Source organism: Trachemys scripta, chromosome 3 (genome assembly GCF_013100865.1).
Source record: "Trachemys scripta elegans isolate TJP31775 chromosome 3, CAS_Tse_1.0, whole genome shotgun sequence".
Taxonomy (NCBI): Eukaryota; Metazoa; Chordata; order Testudines; family Emydidae; genus Trachemys; species Trachemys scripta.
Window position 1 is genome coordinate 42001280 of NC_048300.1, and position 22132 is coordinate 42023411.

Genomic DNA, 22132 nt, shown 5'->3' on the forward strand with positions numbered 1-22132 from the left:
TACCATGTGACCTACGTGTCCAATCAATCCTTAAATATTTTTGAATATAAAGTACAAGTTGCTTGTTAATAAGCTACAAGCCAAGAATTTTTTAATGTTAAGCTTTTCTCAAATTTATTCAAGGATTAAGCTGCTCACCAACAATTCAAAAGAGGCAAAATTAACTAAATAAATGATTCAAAACTAATAATTTGTCCAGCTCTAGGAACTATATTCTGCCTAAGTTTTCCCTGCAGTTTCAATTGACTTTTTTGTATTTATGAGACTCCATCTGAAGATTTCAAAGTATTGTTAATTAATACGTTATTAGACTTCTAAGGATTGATTCTAACTCACTCTGGTTTTACACCAGAGTAACTCCACTGACTTCAGTGAAGATCTTCTTGAATTACTCCTGTGTAAATTAGACTAGAATCAGGCGCCCTGGATTTTTTTTGTTCATAAGAAAATTTGTAGTTGAATAGTTTATTTCTATTTTGATTTGTAAAAAACAGATACAGGGTAAATGTTTCAAATGTACCTAAGTGACTTAGGAGTGTAAGCCCCATTTTCAAATCAAAGACACTTTTGCCAGTATAAGCTGCATCCACATTGGGAGTGCTTTGCTGGTATACCATACTAGTATACCTTCATCAGCAAAGCACTCATAGGCGATATCTACACTACAGAGCCTATGTCAGTATAGCTATGCCAACATAGCCTCCTAGTGTGGATGCAGCATAGAAGATAGAAGGCCTTAGGTCTTGTCTTCACTTGCAAGCTATAACAGCAAATGCTTCTAGTGGAGACGTAGCTTATATAGCCAAAAGCATGCTTTTGCCAATACAGCTTATACCAGTTTCCTGAATAATATAAACTATACTGGCAAATAGACAGTTTTACTGGTATAACTGCATCTGCAGTAGGGCTTTTGGTGGCATAGCAATGTCTGTCAGGGTATGATTTTTTTACCACACTAGTAACAGACATAGCTATTGCAGCAAACCTTTTAAGCATAGGCCAAGCCATAGGCTCCTAAAGCACTTAAACTCATGAAAATTTTACTCACATATTTTAATCTGATTTAGCCAAATTCCGCCCTTGAATTTGTGTGTATGGTTCTCATTGAAGTTTGGGGAGTCCCCTATGTTAATCCGAGGACACAATCTTTAAAGCTCAAGAAAATACGAGACCTGATTCTGCTCTGATTGGCTTTTCCCCATTGTTACTCCACTGACTTCAGAGTTACTCCTGATTTACACCAGCAAAGCAAAGTCAGAATCAGGCTGTTTGTCACTGTGGACACATCATAAGTTTCATTTCCATGGCAAGCAGACAGAGCCAAATACTCTGTTTACATGAGGATTTGCTTGCTTTTTTACTAGGAATTCTGCTTATAAGAAAGACACCCACCTAGATACAATGGGTGACGCAGAGAAAAAGCGCCTGATTGAACTGAACATGACAAGGGAATCCTTGTGTATGGTGGAAGGAAAAGGTGACTCAACTTGGCTCAGACCTCAGAGGAGACACTTCCCTCAAAGTAATCGAAGTTCACTAGAGACCTACAGAGAAAAAGAGCCTGAGCTTGACACTGGCAGGAGCTCCTGGACAGCACTCACTCCTCTTCACCACAAGGAGAGGAGGCACTTTCCAGAAAGAAGTAAGTTATATGCATTACAGAGAAGAAACACCTGGGGCCAAATTCATCCCTGGTGTAGCTTCCTTGACCTCAGTGAATTTAGACTGGAGATTAATTTGGCCCACTATGATAAATGGAATATGAGGTTACAGGATAAATGTCTTCAGCTGCCACACTGGTACCTCTGTAATCCGGCACTCCCTGGTCCAACAACATTTTTGGTCCGGCATAGGCGCCAACTCCGTGGGTGTTCCAGGGCTGGGGCACCCACGGGGAAGAATTAGTGGGTGCAGAGCATCCACCGGCGTCAAGCTCCCCCCCGCGCCTCTTGCGTGCCGGCAGCCCCATGCTTACAAACTCCTCCTCCTCCCTCCCAGTACTTCCAGAGCACCACAAACAGCTGATTCACACCGTTCAAGCTCCAGGAGGTAGGGGGAGGACCTGGGACCGGCGGCTGGGACCCTGGGCGAGGGACCGGTGGCTGGGACCAGGTGCCAGCATCGGCACCCCCAGGCAGGGGGCCACGCTGGGCACAAAGCCTGGGGGTGCTGCAGCACCCCCCGCACTCCTATTTCCTGTGCCTATGGAAACCCACTGGCACTCTGCATTGACCACCCGTGGTTTGGCAAATTCTCTGGTTCAGCACCCACCGGGTACTGAGGGTGCTGGACTAGACAGGTTCAATCTGTATAATTACACTGACTGAAATGGAGTTACTTCTTATTTACATCAGCCTGAGATAAGAATCAGGCCCAAGAAGTTTATTTCAGAGCAGGAGGCTGTTATCCAATGAGAAACTTTATTACGTAGTTTTATTCATAGGAAATCATAAGCCCCTGGAATTCCACAGCACTTCATTGGGTTTTTGTTTGTTTTTTTTAAGGCCATAGTAGGGTGGCCAGATGTCCTGATTTTATGGGGACAGTCCAATATTTGGGGCTTTGTCTTATACAGGCATCTATTTCCCCTACCCCCATCCTGATTTTTCACACTTGTCTGGTCACCCTAAGCCACGGGTAGAAGATTTGTATACCAAGTTTAAATTCAAGCTGTGTTTTTGAAAAAGCAAAGCTGCTTACCGTCTTTGGGCTAAATTCTGCCTCAGCTTGCATGGCTGTCAGTGAGACAGACCAGAATCTGTCAGGGGGGCTGGAACAATTTGTATAGTGGGGGTGCTGAGAGCCATTGGACCAAACTGTAAACCCTGTATACCAGGGGTGGCCAACCTGTGGCTCCGGAGCCACATGCAGCTCCTTGCACAGGCGCTGACTCCAGGGCTGGAGCTACAGGCACCAACTTTCCAATGTGCTACAGGGTGTTTACTGCTCAACCCCTGGCTCTGCCCAAGGCCCCGGCCCCACTCCACTCCTTCTCCCTCCTCCCCCCTTCCTCTCCCCCGAGCCTCCTGCAAACAACAAAACAGCTGATCGTGGCGGGCGGGAGGCACAGGGATGGAGGGTTAGGTGCTGATCGGTGAGGCTGCTGGCGGGTGGGAGACACTGCGGTGGGGAACTGAAGGGGGGCTGCTGACATGTTAGTGTGACTCTTTGGCAATGCACATTGGTAAATTGTGGCTCCTTCTCAAGCTCAGGTTGGCCACCCCTGCTATATACAGTAGAAGCCACTTCAAGCCAGGGGGTGCTGCAGCACACACATATCCCCGCACTCCTATTTCCAGCACCTATGGAATCTGGCCCTATGTGTGTAAACAGTATAATACTTTGCTCTTCTGTAAGACCTTCCAAGAACTCAAGGCATTTTACAAATATGAATGAGCTAAGCTTCACAACACCACAGCGTGCAGTGGTGATATTGTGGGTGTTCTCGCCTCATGCCACCCTCAAGGTGGAAGTATTTCAGTGGCTGGTGAACTGATTTTAGTTCACTGCTACACTATGTACAGTAACTTTATGAAGTGCTTTGAGATTCTTTGGGATGAAATGGGTGTTGTTCCATAAATGATCACACCACAAGTAATATTTTCCTTTTCTGGGATGATGGAGAACAAAACCTATTGGTTATTCACTGCCCATATATTTCATTAACACAGAGTTGAGATTGACTAACAGTGCCTCATACCCTTCTAGAACAATCAAGGGCACCTACACTTAAATCTCTGAAAACTAGAAAATAATGAGGTATGGTACACACCAACCCCACCCCCAATCTTACCTCTGTCTTCATGTCCCAACACACCAGTAACACACACACTAGCAGTCTAGCCTTACAGGTGCTAGAGAACGCTTTGGGAACAGCACTATACAACAGAGTCTAACACTTTTTTGTTAAGGCAAAACTCAAGTTAGGTCTCGTTTAGCAAACAGGAGTTCCCTACACTTACTTGGTCTATACCCAAATACTAAGTCTACTCCACACAGATGACCCCAGACTTGCAAAATGTTACTATCGGTTCACCCTTGCCTAAGGATTCCTTCTGAGACATTGCCTTCGCTTACCCCTCACTAAGCCCCAGACACTGATGTCATGCATGCCACCAGACTGCTGACAATCTCCATGGCAAGCAGACATTTTGTGCACGTCTACTATAATACAACCTATACAACTCAGCACTGAAATGATGCATGCTTGATCCTTCAAGGTACATGTACAGGGTACAAGGTACTCCTCATATCACAGTGGCAGCTCTGGCAACCTGCTCCAAGTAATCTTTCTGCCATTCAATACAGCTACAGCTAACAATGAATGGCAGTTGGAGTGCAAGCAGATAAATGATGTTGTGAAGATCTGTGGAACACAAGACAATGGCACATTCTTTTAGTCATTCCTCATGTCTACTTTAGTTCTGGTAACACCCTTTACTGAATCATTCCCAGTAGCTATTGCCAGACAGGAGCAATAGGTGGAATGATAACACCACTTATATTAAAATTATCCAATACTACATATTCTGCTTTCATTTGCTCATTAGTCAGGCAGTTCTTATTAACACTAGTCAACTACAGACACTGTAAGACTAGAACTCATGGTCTCCTGGTTCTTAGTTTAGGGCACTTTCTCCAAAGACAAAGTGGATTTTGATGGGAAAACATATGGATCCTCCTGTTCCTTTTGTCTGTGTCCCATATGGAGGTTCAGGTGTGGGTGAGGCTCTGTTTCAGAACAAGAGAGGAGGCTTAGCTGGAGTTAGGAGCACGTGAAGTGCATTTGGAGTGTTTACAGTTTGAAGGGACAAGAGCTGAACAAGTTCCAGGGTACATGTTCAAGCAGCCTTTTTTCCCCGAATGCTTATAAGTTGGCCACATTCCAAAGGATTTTCATTGGGACAGCAAAAGGCACCTCTAACCTCAGAACTAGCCCTCAGCTAAATGTCAGGTTCCAGTTCCAGACCACAAGTACTAGAGATGTTTTAAAATGTTAAATTTTTGATTTTTTTCCAAACAACCTATTTTTTGCTGAACTGTTTTTGCTCAAGCTTCAAAAAATCCCAAACAACAACTGAATCTCAATCAAAGACCAAACACTGAAATTTTAACTCCAAACAGTTCAAGTTTGGCAGAGTTATAAAGCAACTGAAACGGCAACCTTATACATTCAGCTACTTCTACTGCTCCTCCTCCTGTAATATAAATATATATTACTAAGAGAGGAATTGGTTTTCATAACTATTTTCGTAACTTTACTTTTATCTTGCAGATAATGCCATTTTTGGATGAAGCACCACTTCACCAGCTGCCTTCTTGTTTGAGCTCAGGACATTTCACAAAATAAGGAGAAGCCCGATATTACAGGGCTGCTTTTAAAATGAGTTTGGATATCTAACACTGCTAGAAACTGTTTCAACAGTAGCTCAGTTCCCAATTAAACTCATTACTAACATTCTAAAGTACATTTTAAAACCAACATAATGTACTTTTCTTCCTCAGGACAAGACTCAGAAATGAACAAAAGTTGATTCACTGGAACTGTGTCTAAGACTGTAAAATTTTGACCATGAAACCTACGGTTTATTTCTAAACTGAATTAAAATTATAATGTGTGTGTGCAGATTGGATTTCCAGTTTATTTTATGTGCATTTTAAGCTGTACATTTCAGTCACTAGAGGTTAAAATTAATTTCCAAAGCATGTTTATATGGAGATATACCTATCTCATAGAAATGGAAGGGACCCTGAAAGGTCATCAAATCCAGCCTCCTGCCTTTACTAGCAGGACCAAGTACTGATTTTGCCCCAGATCCCTAAGTGGCCCCCTCAGGGATTGAACTCACAAACCTGGGTTTAGCAGTCCAATGCTCAAACCACTGAGCTATCTCCCCTACATTTAACTCCCTGTTACAGTTTTCAGTGCACAGGATGCTGTCACATAGCATAGGAAAAATGCATTGGACAGCTAGCTCCCTCTATCTCTAAGTGATTTTTTTAAATTTAACAACAAATTTGGGCAACAGAATAGCTTTAAAACAAAACCCCTGACATTTCATATTAGCTAACAATCAGTTTTCTGCCATGCTTATTTTAAAAAAAGTGACAAAAATGTAGTGAAGAGCCAGAGAATTTGTACAATATCCTGGACTAAGGGTGGGTGGGGAACAGATTGCTGACTGATGTAACCCTCCCCCTTCCTCCCACTCCCTCTCTGATCAGGACATTGATTGCCCAGCCTCCACACTACTCATCTGGTCACCGATCGCTTCCCTCCTCCTGTGGAGGGGTGTTTGGAGCATAAGTCATTGAACGGGGGGAGTGGGCAAGTGTTGGGGGTTCCAGGCAACTGTCTGATCCACAAGGTGTAGAGCGAGGTAATCACTGTGGGGGTGGGGGGAGTTGTCAGCCAGTTATCTCTAAAACTACTTAGTTCATATGTAGCACATGTCATCCATAGATAAGTATCATTATCCCATTTTACAAATTGGGAAATGGAGATACAGAAATATGAAGTGACTTGCCCCAGGTCACCCAGCTGGTCAGTGGCAGAGCTGGGAATAGCACTCAGCTCTCCTCCCAGTCCACTGCCAGACCCACTGGACTGCACTGCCTCCAAAAGGCATGTGTTGTAAAAATACTGCAGTCCTCTGATTGACCCCGTGATCCACCCGCAGCTCAGGGGAAGCATCTACATTACAGTGGTACAGCTGCAGGGTAGATGTGGCCTGGTACAAAACTGATGGGAGGTCAGAAATGAGGCCCATTGCATTTTCTTATCAACACTAATTGGCAAACAAAGATTTCTGAAAGCAACCCTCTGTGGCTCTGGAAAGCACCAGCTGGGAGAATGCTGTGGTCTCAATATGCCAATAGGATGCAAAAGTTTGGCTCGAGTAGTAGAGAAAAGTGCAGCATTATAAGACGTGAGTCCAGGTTCAGAAGATTCCTCTTTAAATACCAATGGAAATAAGCATTGCTGGATTTTTTGATCTATGTAAAAGGCATGGAAAGTTGCAGTCTTGTTGCTATCTTATTTTCCATGTGCCTGCTTTAAATTATTAATCGTAACTGATTTTCACCTCATCAACTGTAAAATAGCCTGCCTGTATAAATACAATAGGTAAAACTTTATTGGGCTTTTATTCTTTAAGATGTCATTTTGCTAATACAAAAAATCCACATATACCCCTGTGATGATATCATCCATAGTATGAAATATGTACACGTACACTGTAAAAAATATATAAAATAAAGCCCCAAACCACAGAGCAGAGCTGTGTTTCACATGCTCTCTTTTTATTGTTTTTTGGTAAGTGTTCATTGTTTCAACCGCTGGTGAACTTTGGGGAACAGCTTCAGGGCATTACATGTTGTTACTTCACAGACTGTTTCTACTGATACTCCTTTCACCACAGCAATGTACTGACAAGAAATCCTGATCTGCTCTGGTTCATTTCTCTCCTAAAAGAGAATTGCCAACAAGGTTACACTATACAAGAAATTAAGTGAGATCAGCCTGGCTTACCCAGGGCCCATAGGACTGAGTCCCTCCCTTCCATTCATTACTTCAAAAAAGTCACCACTGGTATTTACAAATTTTAAACCACAACTAGGCTCTATGGTGTTAGCAACTTAGATAAGTTAAATGGAAGAGTCAGCCTGATACAGTGCAGTTTTGGATTGGACACGAGCATACATTTTAAAGACAAATGGATCAAGCTTAAGAAATGCTACTTCCTTTATTGCTGAGAAAGAATAAATATTCAGCAACAGTTTGAAGTTCCTGAAACTTCTCTGTGGAGGTTATCAGCAGGAAAAAATCTGCATTCTTTGAAGTTCTATATATATCAGCCTAGGTGCTGCAAGATGTCGAGTGCCTAACTAAACCCAATGGGAGTTAATTATTTATTTAAAGTAATAAACATGATACCTAACCAAGGCTTGAGGCACTCTGACATCAATGATGCTACAATAAAATCCCAGCAGCATTAAGAAATCATTGCACAGGAACTCAGGCAGCCAGAGTTCAGAAACTCCTTTCCACCCTTTTAGTGTTGCAGGAAGCAAAACCTCAACCCTCTCCAAAAACCGTATCAAACCGATGTCTTTTGAAGCATGGCCAGAACGTCACCTAATTTGGACTATTTAGGGGAGCTAGTTCCAGAGTCCTGGAGCTCTCAGATAGATGCTCTTTCTTTTATAATGAGGGGAGATCCATCTCAAATGCCCCTGCTGACCACAGCTATTGCAGTATGGCACAGGGAGAGAGCCAATCCTTCAAGTAGGCCTGTCCCAGGCCATTAATGGCTTTATAGGTCATAACCAACACCTTAAACTCCACCTGGAAACCAATGGACAGCCAGTGCAGATCCTGGAGTCATATGCTTCTGGTAAGAAGCCCCCCTCAGTACCTAACATCTCAACTGCCACTGAAGTCAACAAGGACTGATGACACACAAAAGGTTTAAGCATTGTTCAGCCCCTTGCAGGCTCTAATTTATTAAAGAGACATTTTCACATTGATTTCAACAAAAAATTTTAAAATTCCAACTGAAAGGGGGGGGGGGGTTAGTTTGGATGTAAACATTCCTGTGCAGTTTGGTACCCTGAACACTGGCTCTCATGCATTAGCACAAGATGGCAAAACGAGAAACTGACTAGTCTATTTTCCAAGCTAAATGTAGTGCCAAATGTACACAGAGAGCATTAAATGATGACACATTTGATTTCTAAAATTTGTACTGTTAATTACCTGTGGTGGTAACAACAAAGAAGGAAACATTTATTTTAATGATCTGATTTCACATGACAGTGCCCCTTTGATCTCAAAGGTGCCTGGGGGTGGTGTTTGAGCTCTAGGTTAAACTGTGTATCGGTTAGTGTGCGTCAATGGAGCGACAGCAATGTAAACCCAGTGAGATAGCAAAAATTAATCCTATAGTATGTGCACCAAGAATTATTTTTCTCTCCTGACAACTTCTTTTGGCTTTTCTTTTTTAAATAAAAGAAGCTGGGACCTCTCTTTGCATCTTGCATATGGCTAGTAGTCAGGGCATTAGGGAGCATGAGTCCCTAATGCATTATAGTGCATGAACCCTAAGAGTCAGTCACTTCATTTCTGAAACGCAGGTTGAAAGGATTTAGGATTTAAACTAGTAAGCCACATACTTTACTTACTGTACCTCTTTCTTTGGGCCAAGAGAGGGTGAGTCGGTCTCCAAGCAAATGTTCTCTAGTGGAATCTGTCTTATTAACTTTGCTCGCTTGTAAAGACAGGAGAATAAAACAAGAAATAACACAGGTAAGAGTCCATTCTCATCACACTAATCAATATAGAAAGGAGCACACTATACATTTTGCACACACCATCAATTAATGGGCAACAAGTCTGCCTTATTGGCATTCAATAGGCTGTTTGACCCACTAGGGATAATTCTATGTCTCCAGTGAGCTGCAAACACAAAGGTTAAGCAGAGTGTCCTGGGCCAACAGAGCCTCTACCATACTACAAGGATTGTGAATATTCACCCCCCTCAGGTGTCTATTAATCTTTTCTAAATGCAAGCTTTCTTTAACATTCTATTAAGTACATCCACTCACCAAATGACACGGTACTGTGGTTGGGAAAGACAGTACAACAGCCAACCGGGTGCTGGGCTGGTAGTGTAGGAGACCCACAGTCAAGAACATCCTGTGGACTCCTGTTTTCATAACCATTAACTAATGACTTTAGGTAGATGGGGTGGGTTGTGGTTTTCTCTCTCTTTATCTAGGCAGTTATAGCATGCTCACTGCCATGGTATCTTAGCCACTCTCAGGGCTGGTGTGGAAGGTAAAGGGATTCACTCCACCAGAAGATCAGAGAAAGGACAATGGGGCAGATGGTAGCTTGGATGCAGGAAGGCCCAGTCTCTCAGCACAAGAATTGGTCATTTGGTGTAGGAATCAATAAGTGATCAGCCTTGTGATTCCTTGGATGCTTGGGCCCAATCATCCAGCTGAGATGCACTGGCGTGACTCAGTCAGTTAACACTGGTAGGTGATCAATCAGATCGATCATGGTTGTGAGCAAGTCAAGGCACTCTCCTCTCACCAAGTAGCTAGGTATGCTGTCTCTGCAGCAAGGGACAAGGATAAACTCAGCTGGCACTACGTAGCAGGCCTGCGTATGAACAGGAAGGAATCTGGAAACCCCATCGTACAGAAATGAAAGATTAACTGCTTTACTGCTGCTGTACTAGGTGTATGCGGGGAGGGGAATGAACCTCAAATCCTGTCTTATGTACTTGGCATGTCTCATTCACTCCTTCTTGTGTCAAGAGTAACTCCACTGGAGTGTCTCTGAGGTAGAATCAGTTTAAGTGAGTTCAGAATGAGGCCCCTAGACGACAGCCTGAAAAGAGCCTCCTCCACTCCAAAGTTTGAGATTCTTTAGATAGGATCACATTCATACCCTACTTCCTGACCTTCAGGGTCCTGCCCCACTCCGCCTCCCCATGGGCTCTTAGACCCAGATCCACAAAGGTACAGAGGCACCTAATCCCCCAATGTAGGCACCTCAGTCTCAGTTTTATGCTTCACAAAACACCTACCACACCCTGTGGCACCTAAACTCAGGGACACTGGGGGAGGTGCACATCAGACTATCCCATAGTTCAGGGGTTAGAGCACTCTCCTGAGAAGTGGGGTAACCTCTGTTCAAATCCTTGCTTCCCTCTAGCAGAGGAGGGAATTGAACCCAGGTCTGCCACAATCCAAGTGGGTGCTTTAACCACTGGGCTAAAAGTTATAAGGTGAGCCTGGGAGTGCCCCAGGTTTTGCATGGATTGAGGCAGGCACCTAACTCATTCTCACAAGAAATTACTTAAGTGCTGTAAGCACCTAAGTCACCAGCTGGCACCCCGGTGGCAGGGCAGGGTGTAGCAGGCTCTCATGCTTCAATGGCCCTGGCTGACAACCAGTCTGGTTCTGCAGTAGTCTGCTTCTTCTTGCAACTCAACCCTCCAGCTGAGTCACCTAGACTCCCACCCCTTCTGGAGTAAACCAATAGTCCCTCAAAACAGGAAAGCACAAAGTCTTGTGGTCTCTATGCCAGGTCTGGGGGAGAGGTAGGGGAATCCAGCCTCTCCTCTGGTTTCCAGCCCAGGGACCCTGTTTAAGTGGTTAAGGGCTTGTCGTTCAATCCCTCACCACTACCCTGGGTTGCCCCTACCTTTCCCTACTTGTCAACACCTTCCATAGTTCTGTGAACACTGCCATGAATTTGTGGCTCCCCACAGCTTCTTCCCAGGTAGCTACTAAGGAGCTTCCTCAAAGTTGCTCCCAGCCTGTGAAATACAGCCCAGCTGCTGCTAAACAGTCCTTCCCGTTTCCCTCCTTATGACAGGAGTCCCCCCAGCTCTCCTTCTTGGAGCTGGATTTGTAGCTTAGGCCCACTGCAGGGCCTCAGCCACCTTCTCCTTCAGCTAGTTCCTTTTCCCCAGTTAGTCCCAGGTTCAGAGGATCCAGCAGGCCAGCCTTCTCCTGCTGATCTGCTCTCCTTCCTAGTCAGTCCCCAACTGAGCCATGTTCAGGCCTTTTAATTCCTCCCTCCAGGCTTGACACCTATTGCAGGTGTAGTAGAGTTCAACTGATCTTAGTAACGAGTGCTACAGACAAGGCCTTTGATTGTAAAACTCCTGGCAGCAGGGACTGTCTCCCCCTATGTATTTGTATAGCGCTTAAGTAACCCACACACCTTCTGGGTGTGGTGTTCTGTCCTATCTAGTGGCACCGAGACCACTTAGAGAGAGAGGTAAAGTGAGTCTGTTCTATAGCCTTAGCTAACAGCAAGTTGGCTTTTAGCTCATGAAGTAGAGGCTCATGCACTAAGCTCCAGAGGCCCCAAGTTCGATCCTGCCCACCGACGACTGGGGTCTGTCAGCGTTACACCTAGCACAGCAAAGCCTCTAACTGGTGCTTAGGAGCATTACTGCAACACAAACAATATCACAACCAATTTAGTTCACGGTGATTCTGCCTTTGGGCCAGATTATGATCTCCCTTACACTGGCTGCACACTCATGCACTTTCAGTGGACTCACTCCTGATTTACATCCATGTAAGCCAGAGGGGAATCGGCTTTGTGTCCTTCTTGCAGAAGCAGCTTTGCACATTTTCTCTTGCCACCCTCCATCCCTGACCCAGTCCGTGCACCACGCCACATCGCCCTCCTCCTTATTCTAACCCCTCTTCCAAACTCACGGCAGTTAGTTAACCAAACCCAAAGGTCAGGGATTTAAAACATCAATGTGTAAAGATTATTAATGCCATTAAACCCGAACACCAGCTCTAGCTCCATCATCATGTCCCAACCATCATTCCCCAGCTAAGTGTTCTACTCTAGCTGTAGCCCCATCATTGCTCCACACGGCAATATAGTAAGTTAATTAATCCTCATTTAAAAAACCCCAACAAGAACTAAAAGGCCACATATGTTCCTCCCCCCATCCCTTGCTGAGCTATGTGTGATTTAGACTGTAAGCTTCCTCGAGCACAGACCTGACATTCTTCATTTGTCTTTAATTCTGCTGTGATATATATAATAGAGAAAGTGTCTCTTAGGAAGTATCACATGTGCCTATTATACACGTTGGGCCCGATTCTCTTTTACACTAAGGCCCATCTACATTGCTCTGGAGGAGTAAATGTGCCCTAAAGTGGGTATAAATATACAAAGGCAATTTACTGCCAGAGTGGCATGAAGAGGCCTTAGTGGGCATGAGAATTCAGGTCATTGTATGCATGTCCCCAATGGTCATTCTTGCCCTCTGCCTCACCCTACCCGCCCAAATACTATCTCCCAATATCTGAGCCAATGCAGAACGTCAGTTCTCGTGCAGTCCAATTAAAACTATGCTGAAGCAGATTCTGTGAACTTTCCAGGGACTTACCTGATCATTCCTTGTGACAGCTGGAGGAAAAGAAAAACAAAAGCCAGCTTGTACTCCTTCCAGGGCAACAGAGGGCCTGCCAGCAAAGTTATGAAGCAGTGCATTCCGAATACCTGCACCACATAGAAGAAACCCAAAAAATCTAAAGACACTAAAACCAGGCTGCAAGAGTTTAACAGCACCACGGTAAAGATTTGTATCAAACTTTTTTTTTCTATTTTAATTGTAAGAGAATTTAGTGCCAGCTCTCAGTCCTGAAGTCCTTTATTTATCCACAAGCAAAATGTGCATCAACCTTGGATTTGTAGGATCCCTCCCTGAGAAGTGAGAACATAATTGATTCCACCTGTGACCTCTCTGCTAGGCCTGCCAACAAAGGTGCAGACTCTGATTCCAATGTATCCACTGGGAACCGGACCAAGACCACCAAACTCACTTCATATCAGCACCAGAGAGCTGTCAGTGGTAACAATTTTCAGTTGGCATCTGCTGGGGCCAGACTGAACCTGTAATTAGTGGTGAAAGGCTCCACAGTCGATTACCTACCTCCGCAGCCTTTCTGACCCCCAGCAGCTTATTTCTGTCCTGCTGTCACTAACTGTGTTTGTAATATGCACAGAGATGTAGATAAGTAAATATTTTAAACATATTTTAATTGTATCTTTCTTCACAAAATAGGCCAATTTTCAATCTACAGATCTGCTGGAAACAAATCATAAAGAGAAATAAAGCTATCTGGAAACCGTACTCTTCTTGCTTCTGTTCAAAAGAGTGTGGTGGAAGTTGATGCTGAGACAGAGGTTGCTTTGCTTCACTCATTCCCTCCTCACTCCCAAAAAAAGTTACAATATAAAAAAGAAACAATTCTATGTTTCATCAGAGGTTTTCCACTCCGCAGAAACTGTCACTCCTTGAGCATAATACGTAAACTTGGCAGCTCTAGAGCATCTTCCACTCATAGTTTCCAGACTTTAATGAATGGAGTTCTATGACCCAAACGTGAGGTAGGGAAACATTATTAGCTCCATTTTACAAACAGATAAACTGAGGTAAAGGATTCAATTTTCTTCCCAGTTACAGAGGTAAATCAATTGAATTACTGTACACCAGCGTATAACTTGTGTAAGAGCAGAAACAGGCCCAGAGAGCAGTTAAGGATTTATACTTGCAACAATCAGTAGTACTGGTTCTAAGGGTTTGATCAGAATGGATAGTGAGACTTACCTTGCTCCTTAAGAAAAGCAATAGTTTGTCTCCCAGCCGAACGAGAATGAACGTTTCTGTTCATTACAAAACACATACTTTAGAGAAGCAGAGAAACACTGGTAGTTTTTTTTTTTTTTTAATATAAAGTGATTTCTTTTTAGAAAATAAGATATCTCTATTAAGGAGAAAACGTTACTGTTCAGGAAAACAAGAATTACAACTGGCACTGCTGGCAAAGTGAAGAGATTTGGTTCTATTCTGAAAAAGCAACTACAGAAAAATGGCACCTTTTCTTCCTCACTAGGTCTGCTCCTCGTGTGTATTTAGAGTCAGATCTGCTGAATTTAGTGTCAAAAGTAAGGTGTTACTCTTGTTTGCCATGCAGAGCCAACACAGCTAAGAGAGAGCGAGCTGGATTACTTTCCTACTACTGCATCATCATCAGAATTGTTTACTTAGTACCAACGAGTTTCACCGACATAAACTGAATGAAGACAATGACACTGCAGTCACCAAGGGCATCGTGTGACCTGCAGAACTTTTATTACTGGGGATGATGCAAAGAAGAAAAGAACCCAGCTTGGTTTTCAAGTCAGGGGTTGACTCTGAGGGCTGGCAATTAGGGAAAAAAACCAACATCTTTTCACGGGTAAACGGAACACATTTGTTCAGGAAATCACTAGGAGAAAATAAACACAGCACCCTGCCACGCCAAAGTTACTTTCATTGAAACAAAGAAAGAATTACAAACGAAGAGATTTTATTCTCCATCCCCACTTTTTAAAGTTCCTAACATTTTGGGGCAAAATGAGGTGAGGGATACAGGTGGTTTAAAGTTCTCCTTTGCACTGCCCCATGCACCGAGGTATTCTAGCTTCTCTCCCCACTCCTTTCTCCAGCCATGCCCCCTTTTATCTGCTAAGTCAGCTGCAAGGGGGTCAAGCACAACCAGTTGGCATGCTGAATACCTGTTGATAGTTAAGAGAGTTACACATGTAGGGAGAAGAAAATAAAGTATTACGGTCTTTGTCTTCCTGTTTCCTGATGCTGAACTTGATAGCATCAAATTAAAATCTCAGTTTATTTTTAGAATACTCTTATTTCCCCCCTGAACGTTCACTTACCAAATACAGTGGAAAACCACCTATCTAGTGGAATAGAGAGTTTGGGGAGAGATGCTGATTTCATTTATGCCAGTGTAACTCCTGGAGTTTTACCTGCATAACAGAGATCAGAATCTGAGCCATAGAAGTTATTCCAATAAAAGCTCTGGTTAAGGAAGCGAGTTTTGCGATGTAAATGACATACATAGAGGGAGGAAACCTCAATTTGGACAACAAGGAGTTTAGATAAGAGGGTCTCTTTCTACAGTGGTGGGTGCATGTGATAATCCTGCTTTCACTGAAGTCTGTGGCAAATCTCTCTCTGGGTGAAATCCTGGCCCTAATGAATTGCAGGGGAGTTTTGCCATTCATTTCAAGGGGCCAGAATGTTGTCCTCTGACTTCATTTGTGCAGAAGTGCGACATAAAATGACACCTTGAAATAATACAAGTCTAACCCCCCGTTGAAGTTTTATTTGGGGAGCATAGCTCAGTTCTTATCCAAAAGATGAAACGTGTACATATGGAAAATACACCCCCTTTCAACAACAACTCTTTTAGAAGAAATGCCAGCAAGTCTCCCACAATTTTAATGATGACTCAGTTAGAGAGGAACATTTATCAACCCTAATCTCCTGATACAGGCTCAGGCTTCCCAGATATAAGCTGCCTTTTATTATTGTTATTTTTTAACCTTAAACCATTGAATATTTGGATTATTTTTAGTCAAAACATTATTAATATGCTTTACCACCCCTCCTGCACTCCAGGAGCTGTGACTTAGGAAACAGGTTCTGAGCTTAGTTAAGATTTGTTATGTGAGAAAGACTTTGCTTGGAGGGATTCTGACTCACACTGGCAGGTCTAGTTGTTTAGCTATATCCAGCTGTAACGCAAAGACCTTTTGCTGCTCCTCACGTTGCTGGGATGTGGACACAAACCATGGAGTGAAGTCTAGACCGATCTGCAATGAGAATCAGTTAGGGGATGATAGAGTTTGTGAAATCTTAAGTAAACTTCAAAATGCATGGAGGATTATTGTTTTCAGTACATTAAACTTCAAATGCTGTAGGCCAGCGATTCTCAAACTTTTGTACTGTTGACCCCCTCACATAGCAAGCCTCTGAATGTGACCCCCCTTTATAAATTAAAAACCCTTTTAAATATATTTAACACCATTATAAATGCTGGATGCAAAGCAGGGTCTGGGGTGAGGGTTGACAGCTCACGATCCCCCATGTAATAACCTTGCTATCCTCTGAGGGGTCCCGACCCCCAGTTTGAGAACCCCTGCTGTAGGCTACTATGAGAAGCCACTATAACTGAGACAAGATTAGAAGGCACTACAATCTCTATATAAGGTATTGTACCTGGGGGTACAGTAGTACATGGATCCAGAATAAACTATATTATATATAAAATAACATAAAAATGCTTTGCTAGGAAAAATCTATAGCAGCTCATTTAGTCTCCCTACTACTGTCCTAGCTGCAGGATTCTAGCATATCTATGTGGCCCGGCTCCAATAGTTATTCATAAAATGATCATCTGGAGCCTGATTCTAGTTCCACACCAAGAGAGGAGTTAGTTTTTTTTTTTTTTTTAAATCTCAGCAAATATGATTTCTGTCTATAAAAAGAAAAGTAAGCACCATAAACCACAGATTGCAATATACTGCACAGGCCTACCAGAGCAATGGCTGAGTCAAGAAAACCCCGATACTAATGAAATCAAATAAAGCACTCTACCTCTCCAATAGCCACCAGCTTATCTTTGTGCTTCTCAAAGAATGGAAGGGCAGGTTCCAAGTCCTGTAATAAACCAGCTACAGCTCACATGCTTTGTTAAAATTTAACAGTGAGGTAAAAGAGGTCCTGGCATGTTAACGAAATTGCAAAAACAGGCATTAGGATACCATGGTGAGGACAGCAGTATAAGGGGGGTATTAAAATTATATACTGAATTGTCTAAAAGCTACTGAATATTTTAAGTACCCATTCTTTAAATACGGCTATAATTAAAAATGAAAAGAAAGCCCAATCATTCTGTTGGGCTGCCCAGAGCCAGCCTCCCTACTGTGGAGAGTACAGGCTCGGGATGGGGCTTGGCTATAATGGCCAGAAGATGTGTTGATTCAGCACATCTTCAAGGCAGCCTCAGATGGTAGGGCTCCTGTGGAGTCCTGGGGGAAGCGTAAAGCTGCCCTGCTCCACTGATGGACTCCCCAACAGGGACAGCAGTGGGAATAGCATGGGTCCTCCCCTGAGCGTGAATGCCCCAGTATGTAACCTCTCCTGCTGCAATTTGCATCCCATGGGCCAGCAGAGATTAGTCAAGGCCACAGTTTGCAAAGTGCAAAAGCAGCTATATAAATAAAAGGCATCATTGTTATCACATAGGGCTTGTCTACATGGAACTTAGTACATGTAAGCTCGGGTGTGAATTTACCAGGGTAGATAAAAATCAATGATTTTTTTTTTAAATCTGATTTTCTATAACAGTTCTTTTCTCCCAAAAGCATATCTAAAGATAGTTTTAATTAAGATACATGACAGCTCAAAGATATCTCATCATGGAATAGGGATTATAAATTCTAATTCTATAGTGAGACAATATATTCACGTAAAGTTTAAGAAAAGTTTTGTAAATGAGTTCCAATAGTTCATGGATTAGGGACCCAATCTTATGGGGTTCCACAGGCTTCTGTGTAGATTATTTAGGTTAATCTTTCTATCTACCCAATGAGACTCAGTGCTCAGTCTAGAAGATACCATCAGAGATGCTTAGTTTTGCAGTTCTCAAACTGTGGATTTGTGACTCTAGAGGTAACAAGCTTGTTAACAGCAAAAATGTTTTTAAATGAATAAATAAAAAATACAGGTGAGAAATAACAGACCTCGATCCTATTGTCCCTCTGCAAATTTGTGGACACAGAGTCAATCCCTTACCTCTCTCTAAAAGTGCAAAATTTCAAAAAGTTCAATGAATAGAAGATTGTTGGGGGCAGAATAGATCTGGACAAGGAGAAGAAGTCTGGAGATAAATGTGAGAAGCGAGGGACATATCCATGTTTTGTTAAAATATTATATGTTTGCTGTTGAAGAAAAAAAATCCAGAATACTTAATGTTGTTGTTTTAGTTTAATGAAACAATTTAAATGTCTGTCTGGTGATGTTCTTCTCCTAAGAGAGCATGGCAAGAAAATCCTCTAAATATTAATGATTAACCTGTTGAACTGGAGATCGTTCACCTCCCAATGACTTCATAAATATCTGCTTCAATTACCTTTGGTAAATTAAAGAACCAAACAATCATTCATTTTCTGATATAGCTGTAAAACTAATCTGAAAAGTTTTCAAAATAAATCACTGTTTTAAAAATGTATAGTGTGTACCTTCTAAAAATGAAACCTACATCTATCTCCGAGTTGAGAAGAATATGTATTAAGGTTATAACAACCAACAAGAATGCACTTTTATGTAGACATCCATGATTAAATCAAGTCTTCCCAACTAGTGATTTAAATCAAATCCACCCTGACTGCTACAAGGTAACATCCCATGTGGAGACACTGCGCACTACAGCATCTTTGTGACCGACATGGTTAAGGGCAGGTCTACACTACCCGCCTGAATCGGCGGGTAGAAATCGATTTCTCGGGGTTCGAATTATCGCGTCTCATCGGGACGTGATAATCGATCCCCGGATCGACGCTTCTACTCCACCAGCGGAGGTGGGAGTAAGCGCCGTCGACGGGGGAGCCGCGGAGGTTGATTTGCCGCCGTCCTCACAGCAGGGTAAGTCGGCTCCGATATGTCGAATAGCGTAGCTGAATTTGCGTATCTTAAATCAACCTCCCTCCCGCCCCCTGTAGTGAGGACGTAGCCTAAGACTACACTGCACAAGGGAACTACGACCATCATGATCACACAGCACCCTCTGGAGCTCAGTGAAGGAACTGCCTTTATGTCTATTGACAAGGTGCTCTGGTGATGGCTTATGCATAAGGCTAAGCTTTTGTCACAGTTATTTTTAGTAAAAGTCACAGGCAGATCACGGGCTTCTGGGGATTTTTGTTTATTGCCCATGACCTGTCCCTGACTTTTACTAAAAATAACTAACAAAATGGGGACGAAGGAGGGTCCAGCACCCTCCTGGGGCTCCAGGGTTCTCCCCACTGCCCGGTGCCTTGAAGCTGTAGGGGTGCCTGCCCCAGGGCTGAAGTGGAAAATGTCATGGAGATCTCTGGAAGTCACGGATTCAGTGACTTCCATAACAAAATCCTAGCCGTACTAAGTTATGCAAGGAAGGAAGGAAAGCAGGATAAAATCATTAAAAAAAAAAAAAAAAAGTGTCCTTGCTTGAAGTCTCCTTAAATAGCTTTTATCATCTGCTTCAAGTCCTGCACCTAACTTATTTCCGAGATCTCACCATATTTGCTCATTTTCTTACTTGTTGCTTCATCTCCAAAAATGGCAAAACAAAAAAATTGTAATAACTTTGTGGCCAGTCACAACTTCATAGCTGTCACTACGTTGCACAGCAAGGGCACTCCAAACTTCACAGGGAAGGAACTCAGACCTTCCTGCTTTGAAAGCACAGACCCTTACTACTTAAAGGAGAGTTCCCTCCAGCTGTTAACTAAATAGGGCCTATGATGCACGGATGAGCAAATCTGATACCGTCCAACAGAGAGCAGCATTAGACATACACACTAGCCAGTTTTTTTTCCCAATAAATTGGTGATAATTACATTATCTTTACTAAAGTTGGGCACAGAAGAGAAGTGTCCATATTCACCCATGTGACAGCTGTAGACACAGCTGCTACCATGGCAGATTTCTGCCCCAGAGACTTGAAGAGCTACATAAGTGGAGATACAAATAATACCCACATGAAGAAATTCATTTGATTTAGCAAAATAAAGGCATGGGAAGCTAGGCAAGTCACCTGAACAGTAACACTGCGATGTCCATCTGCACTGCCCTGAATCGGATGAATCCCAAAACATGCCATGACAGACTCTGGATACCTTTAGCAAGGGGAAAACACGTCAATGGGATTAAAACATCTAGCTCAGCAGTGACAGTAACATCCAGTGACTGTTTGATGGCCTGTGGGCAATAAGTAAGTGGTTACAGCCAAGTTTCTAGCAAAGAGGTGTCCTCACTCAGGGAAACACACATCACAATCAGCACTGAGTTGTCATTCTTAGCAGAAACACCAAGGACTGAACAGATTGGGAAGACTGAAATACCCTTTCACCACTAGAGATGGTCTCTCAAAGGCCTGTCTACACACATTTTTGTACTGGTATAACTATGTGAGTTAGGAGTGTGATTAGTTAGTGATACCATTATGCCAGGACAACCCCTATTGTGGACACATTTACAATGATATAAAAGTGTCTTACACCAGTAGCTCTTATTCCCCTTCATGTATGAGAACAGCTATAGTGGTATAAAGCTCCTTCATACTGACACAAATACATCCACCCTCGTGGAACTGCACCACTTTGACTATAGCAGTATAATCAGAATGGTACAACTTGTGTGTGTAGACAAGGTGAAGCTGCGGCACTTTGGTGAGGCAGCATAAGGGCATCTACAATGCCACCCCCACGCTTTGCCCATTCTTAGGAGAAATAGATGTATCCAGGGCTGCTCCTTTACACACTCAATTCACACATATGCAGGTGATCAATAATGTTTAACAATTTATATCTGATCTCTTGATATTTCCATGTTTTACATTTTGCTTTTTTATAAAAACAAAGAAAAATACAATCTCACCCTTTGCCTACAACTGCCTGTAAAGTCAACATCTCTCTCTCCCCCACACACATGCGCACACACTATTTTTATAAAGCAAAATATACTCTTTGTTAGCCTGTTCCAGCTCTCCAGCTTTCTGCCGTGGTAAGTCAAAAACAACCCTCAGGCTCATTTGTATGCAATAGCCTTGTTTAAAGAGGCCATATTGCAGTCCATTCTCCCTTAGAAGAGGAGAGAATGTTACTTCCCCTCGTGGAAGAATAAATGTATCTTGATTTTAGGTTCTCACGTCAGTAAGAGATATGGTCCCTTCCCCTGCCTTACAACAGAAACAGCTTGCTATTCAGCATGTACCCCTCCAATTAAAGGCAAAATCCTGCTCTTATATGCATGTGTGTCACTCCCAGGGAAAGCCCTGTTCAGTATATTCTTAATTTCAAGTATATAGTCAACTTTGCCTTAAACTCCTTTATGACATCACCTCACTCATCGTATGGCTGATATTCCACATTTCAGCAATTCATAATATCTAGCCCAAATGTTACAACTTCAAAACAAGCGGCTACTTTGGAGGGATGAAGGGGTTATCTCCCGCATCCTCCATACACCTGAAGACCATTACAATATCACCTCTTTGTTTCTTCTTTTTCAGGCTAAACATGTTTATGTATTCATCAGCAGACCACGATTCTGTCTCATTGCCTTCCCCGGTACTCATCCTGGAATCTAGATATTCTTTTTTAAATGAGATGCACAAAAGTTGCACTTGATTCTAAGAAAAAAGAAGAACAGGAGTACTTGTGGCACCTTAGAGACTAACAAATTTATTAGAGCATAAGCTTTCGTGGACTACAGCCCACTTCTTCGGATGCATATGCAGAAGAAGTGGGCTGTAGTCCACGAAAGCTTATGCTCTAATAAATTTGTTAGTCTCTAAGGTGCCACAAGTACTCCTGTTCTTCTTTTTCTTAGAATCAAGTGCAACTTTTGTGCATCTCATTTAAAAAAGAATATCTAGATTCCAGGATGAGTACCGGGGAAGGCAATGAGACAGAATCGTGGTCTGCTGATGAATACATAAACATGTTTAGCCTGAAAAAGAAGAAACAAAG

The 22132-nt window shown here is 42.8% G+C and overlaps 2 protein-coding genes across 2 annotated transcripts in view; one reads left to right on the forward strand and one right to left on the reverse strand.

Moving 5' to 3' along the window:
- Nucleotides 1–1372: 1372 nt before the first annotated feature.
- Nucleotides 1373–5701, forward strand: SPATA45 (spermatogenesis associated 45). Its single transcript, XM_034767021.1, has 2 exons — nucleotides 1373–1642; nucleotides 5276–5701. Exons 1-2 carry the CDS (start codon nucleotides 1402–1404, stop codon nucleotides 5293–5295), a joined length of 261 nt encoding a protein of 86 aa, XP_034622912.1. The 5' UTR covers nucleotides 1373–1401; the 3' UTR covers nucleotides 5296–5701.
- A 1568-nt stretch (nucleotides 5702–7269) lies between these two features.
- The window catches only part of LOC117874417 (putative deoxyribonuclease tatdn3-A), a gene marked incomplete in the record, with an annotated part of 23166 nt that continues 8303 nt past the window's right edge, over nucleotides 7270–22132 (reverse strand). Inside the window, 7 exon segments of the mRNA XM_034764518.1 lie at nucleotides 7270–7467; nucleotides 9189–9269; nucleotides 12939–13051; nucleotides 14163–14218; nucleotides 16101–16210; nucleotides 16995–17057; nucleotides 20197–20278. Coding sequence (XP_034620409.1) covers nucleotides 7324–7467; nucleotides 9189–9269; nucleotides 12939–13051; nucleotides 14163–14218; nucleotides 16101–16210; nucleotides 16995–17057; nucleotides 20197–20278 — 649 coding nt within the window.

Excerpts from the sequence above, each read along its gene's own strand:
- SPATA45 (XM_034767021.1), top strand. The coding sequence starts at position 1,402 with ATGGGTGACGCAGAGAAAAAGCGCCTGATTGAACTGAACATGACAAGG. Across the intron at positions 1,643-5,275 it reads GAGGCACTTTCCAGAAAGAA|ATAATGCCATTTTTGGATGA; the intron begins GTAAGTTATATG and ends TTTATCTTGCAG.